The 1,520-nt window shown below is 58.5% G+C and overlaps 1 protein-coding gene across 1 annotated transcript in view; it reads left to right on the top strand.

Annotated features, from left to right (window-relative positions):
- Positions 1-251: 251 nt before the first annotated feature.
- LOC102260414 (DNA dC->dU-editing enzyme APOBEC-3G-like) overlaps positions 252-1,520 on the top strand; it is a gene marked incomplete at its 3' end in the record, with an annotated part of 3,508 nt that continues 2,239 nt past the window's right edge. Inside the window, exons 1-2 of the mRNA XM_005871221.2 lie at positions 252-325; positions 1,079-1,220. Of these exons, the coding sequence (XP_005871283.2) occupies positions 300-325; positions 1,079-1,220 (168 nt within the window). The remainder of the gene's footprint in view (positions 326-1,078; positions 1,221-1,520) is intronic.

Genomic DNA, 1,520 nt, shown 5'->3' with positions numbered 1-1,520 from the left:
AAAAGGGTACGGTCTTTTTTTTTGTTTGTTTTATTCATTTCAAACAGGCCGGATCTGGCCCGCGGGCCATAGTTTGCCCACGGCTGGCGTAGGAGGAGACATTTCGGCAGAAAAGTTCCCTATTCTATGATGCCATGTCGGTGGCATGAGTGGCCTGAGTTTAGGGAAGGGGTGGGGCGCAGCAGGGCCAGCTCAGCAGTTTCCAGATGCTCTGATGGCATATAAGGCACCTCGGTCCTTAAAAGCGTCCCAGACGGAGGACGGGCCGTGACCAGCAGAGAAGGTGACGGAGCTGAGACATGGACAACCCAGCACCAACTGGCAGGTACCACCCGCCCCTGGAGCAGCCCTGCTTCTGAGCCCCTCCTCCTGGCTCCCTGAGGGACTTGCCTTCTCCCCGGGAGACCCCCTGCTTGTCCCCTCTCTCTTGATGGCCCTTATATATCCAGGACCCCTAAGCTGATACCCTGTTGGCCTGTCCTACCCGCCCACCATGGCCCTAGGCTAAAATCTGGGGGTCACCCTTGAGGTTCCCTGTTTCTCCTCTCCCTCTGTCTCCCATGAAATCTATTTTTGCTCTTCTGCACTGAGGCCCTAGGAGGTCACGTTTAGATTTATGTTTTTGTTTTTGTAAAAGACATGATTGTTTTCATGATGAGAAGGGAAATGTGATGAGTTATTTGAGAAGACTAGTTTGGCATCTCTTTTCCCCGATGGGGCCACCCTTTCCCCTGATGCACCATGTGGCTCAGGTTAACCCAGAAGAGCAGAGGGAACAGCGCCCCTGGGCTGCACCTGGCAGGATGGGTCAGCGGGACGAGGGCAGGACGGTGATGCCAGGAGAGGCCCTGTCAGAGCTCTGAGCCCCTGCACTGCTCCCGGGGGGACCCTGACAAAAAGACTGGGCTGACTTCCCAGGAGCCCCCGAGGGTCAGAGAGAGAGGTTAGGTGACCCCAGCTAAGGGAGTGGATGCCTGTCCTCTGTGGGTCTAGTCGGGATGTGGGTGCAGAGGGGAGGAGAACGGGGTGATCCCCAGAGGAGCCCCATGCCTTGGGTTCCTCCTGCCTGTGCCCACAGAACCCTGATGGATGCAACCACCTTCAGAGTCAACTTCAGTCACAGCCGGGAGAGAAAAACATACTTGTGCTACGAGGTGGAGGTCCGGAAGGGTGATACATGGACCAAAGTGGAGGAGCTCCAGGGCTTCCTTCGCAACCAGGTGAGCGAGCACAGCAGGCAGGGCCCCCGGGACACTCGGGGAGAAGGTTCCATGCCCCCGGGGTGTCCTCTGAGCAATGTCCCTTGGCCCCCAGCTGCTGTGGCGTTGCCCAGAGGCAGGGAGGACGGACTCTGCTGTGATTGGCAGCTTGGAGCCCCACATCAGAAAGCAGTCACAGTGTCCCAGGGCCTGGGCCCACCAGCCCAGTGTCAGCCCAGCCTCCAGGGTCAGCCTGTCCCTCCTGCTGTGCCTCTGAGGAGGGGTCAGGCCAGAGGGAAAGGCACCTGGACAAAGGGGCCG

This window comes from Myotis brandtii, unplaced genomic scaffold (genome assembly GCF_000412655.1).
Source record: "Myotis brandtii unplaced genomic scaffold, ASM41265v1 scaffold33267, whole genome shotgun sequence".
Classification (NCBI taxonomy): domain Eukaryota; kingdom Metazoa; phylum Chordata; class Mammalia; order Chiroptera; family Vespertilionidae; genus Myotis; species Myotis brandtii.
The sequence above is the reverse complement of the archived record's forward strand: the minus strand, read 5'-3'. Positions and strand labels throughout refer to the sequence as shown.